At 34.2% G+C, this 2,572-nt stretch overlaps 1 protein-coding gene across 1 annotated transcript in view; it reads right to left on the bottom strand.

Annotated features, from left to right (window-relative positions):
- Positions 1 to 252: 252 nt before the first annotated feature.
- LOC117111876 (ATP-binding cassette sub-family C member 9-like) overlaps positions 253 to 2,572 on the bottom strand; it is a 49,821-nt gene continuing 47,501 nt past the window's right edge. The window contains exons 29-30 of the mRNA XM_033254894.1: positions 1,783 to 2,038; positions 253 to 488 (exon numbers count right to left, since the gene is read on the bottom strand). Of these exons, the coding sequence (XP_033110785.1) occupies positions 253 to 488; positions 1,783 to 2,038 (492 nt within the window). The remainder of the gene's footprint in view (positions 489 to 1,782; positions 2,039 to 2,572) is intronic.

The following is a 2,572-nucleotide window of genomic DNA, read 5'->3' as shown; positions in this document are numbered from 1 at the left end:
TGATAAAATAATGATGGTGATGATGATGATGATTATTATGATGACAATGATTATGATGATAATAATAAGATGATGTGAACAACAGTGGTTATAAAATAAATCCAACTGTGTTGATAGACAAATTTTTATTTACAGATGAATATCAGTTAGTCACTCAATCAAACAAACAATAGATAAATCAATCAATTATTCAAAAAATAACAAGTCATCAACAAAACCAATCATTCAAATGAACAATAAATAAAAAATCAATCATATAATCAACAATATTCTTACATTTGGTGGTGGATGAATACCAGCATTTGACCAGGCGGAGAGCCAGAAATTGTTGCCCACACTGCATCCATTGTACAGGAAAATGAGAACCATCACAAGCAGAAACACACGGACACGAAGCTGTTTGATATAATTGCCGTACATCGTAAAGCCAACGGATCCTTTAACACGCTCCTCTTTCTCAATTAGTTTTCCAGTTTCATCATCGTTATCTGAATATTGAGGACAAATCAAGAAAATATCATTGGGGTTGTCATGAGTAATTAAGTGATGCACAGAAATGATAGAAAAATTGTCTATTTTCATTTCCGGCCTACGAAGTCTCGCACATTTGTAATGGGGCTCGAGCATTCAAAACCACTCTCGTTCTGAGCGGTATCGCTTGTTTACTACATAATGTAGTTTTTTTATACACCAAATTCGTCACTGTTATAGTGAACAAACCGCTAGGTGTCAACTTTTGTAATGCCCCCACTTGAATAAACTTCAACAGTTTTTAAACCCCAAAAAATTCTTTATATGTACATCGTAAACTAAGTTATCGAAAAGCCTTGGTAAATATTCCTTTTTAATAAACGTCAGAGTTTTGACCCTTTAGATTTGAAATGGAATGAAAGAAACAAATGGAAAACTTGGAACATTTTTGCATAGCCTCGTCGCGTGAATACAGCCAAAAGTTAGTCTAGATATCAATTTTCAGTTAATTATCTTTATTCTATTTGAAGATATGGCTAATTGAAAATGCAACTTTACAAATATGTCATAATTGATAGCTAAAAAGGGGTATGACCCTCAAATTTCAAATGGCCGTAACTTCTAAACGACTTGGAATTGGCAAGTCAAATTTTGGGTTTGTTCGTCAGACATGTTGGTGCACATTATATCCGAGTTTCAAGAAAATCTGAGACGGTACCCAGCCATCCCATTTGTTGAGTTGGCACGGAATGACCCATACACCACTTTCGACTCCGCTCAATTCGGTCTATTGGCTACTTAAAAGTCACATTCAAAGGCGGTAGGCCTAATTACACGTTGTAGGGGTCTTTCTAGGCATTTATTTTATTTTATTTCAACTTTATTTCACGAGGGTAGCTCTAACAGCTGCACTACAGTAGTACAGCTGACTTGAAGAGGCCCTGTATCTATGAATCTCATAGGGTTACTAAATTCAGCCAGTTGCATGACTCTTCAAGTTCACACAAAAAGCAAGACTGTTATATTTAGCTTTAGCATATAACACAATTACAGGTATCTCCACAAATAGGCAGTAGATGAAAAAAAAACACCTAATAAAATTGTTTTAGACAAATATTCTATTTTTTAGTTTGCCATTTTTATACATTAGACTAGTTGATTTTTTATAAGCCATGTTTCCATTAAACTTCAGTAAAATAAACTAAAATGTTTTGGGGGTGGGGGAAACAAAATTGGAAAAAACCTTAATAGTATACTATGTTAAAAAATTGTCTGGAGATAAATATTTTTAAAATAAAAAGACAATACTACCTTCGTTAACACCTTTCTTAACAGAGATGACATCGTCCTCGTCATCGGAAGCAAATGACATCCTAGACACCTGCCTCAACAGCTTTCTTCGTTCTACAACAACATCATCTTCATTTTCTGAATCAACCTTCTCTTTTTCCTTCTGCTGGGATTCTTGGATCAGTGTCTGCCATTCGCTGTACAGTTCTGGGTCTTTCTTAGCTATATCATCCAGTGTTCCTTGATGTTGAACTCTGCCATCTTTCATAACAATAATCTGAAAGATAATAACTTATTCTTTATATTGTAACTTTTTTTTCAAGCTCTGTTAACACAAAAGGGACATAGAAAGATGATTTTTTGTTATACCCCTGTCTCTTATACACATCTAGATGTGTATAAGAGACAGCTTTCGACTCCGCTCAATTCGGTCTATTGGCTACTTAAAAGTCACATTCGGAGGCGGTAGGCCTAATTATACATTGTAGGGTTCTTTCTAGGTATGTATCTATGCATCTCATAGGGTTACTAAATTCAGCCTGTTACATGACTCTTCAAGTTCACAGAAAAAGTAAGACTGTTATATTTAGCTTTAGCATATAACACAATTACAGGTATCTCCACAAATAGGCAGTAGACGAAAAAAAAACACCTAATAAAATTGTTTTAGACAAATATTCTATTTTTTAGTTTGCCATTTTTATACAGTAGACTAGTTGATTTTTTATAAGCCATGTCTCCATTAAACTTCAGTAAAATAAACAAAAATCTTTTGGAGGTGGGGGAAACAGAATTGGAAAAACCTTAATAG

This window comes from Anneissia japonica, unplaced genomic scaffold, assembly GCF_011630105.1.
Source record: "Anneissia japonica isolate Jap-2015-1 unplaced genomic scaffold, ASM1163010v1 scaffold881_len296186_cov127, whole genome shotgun sequence".
NCBI classification, from domain to species: Eukaryota; Metazoa; Echinodermata; class Crinoidea; order Comatulida; family Comatulidae; genus Anneissia; species Anneissia japonica.
Note: the sequence above shows the minus strand (reverse complement) of the source record. Positions and strands in the feature narration are given on the sequence as shown.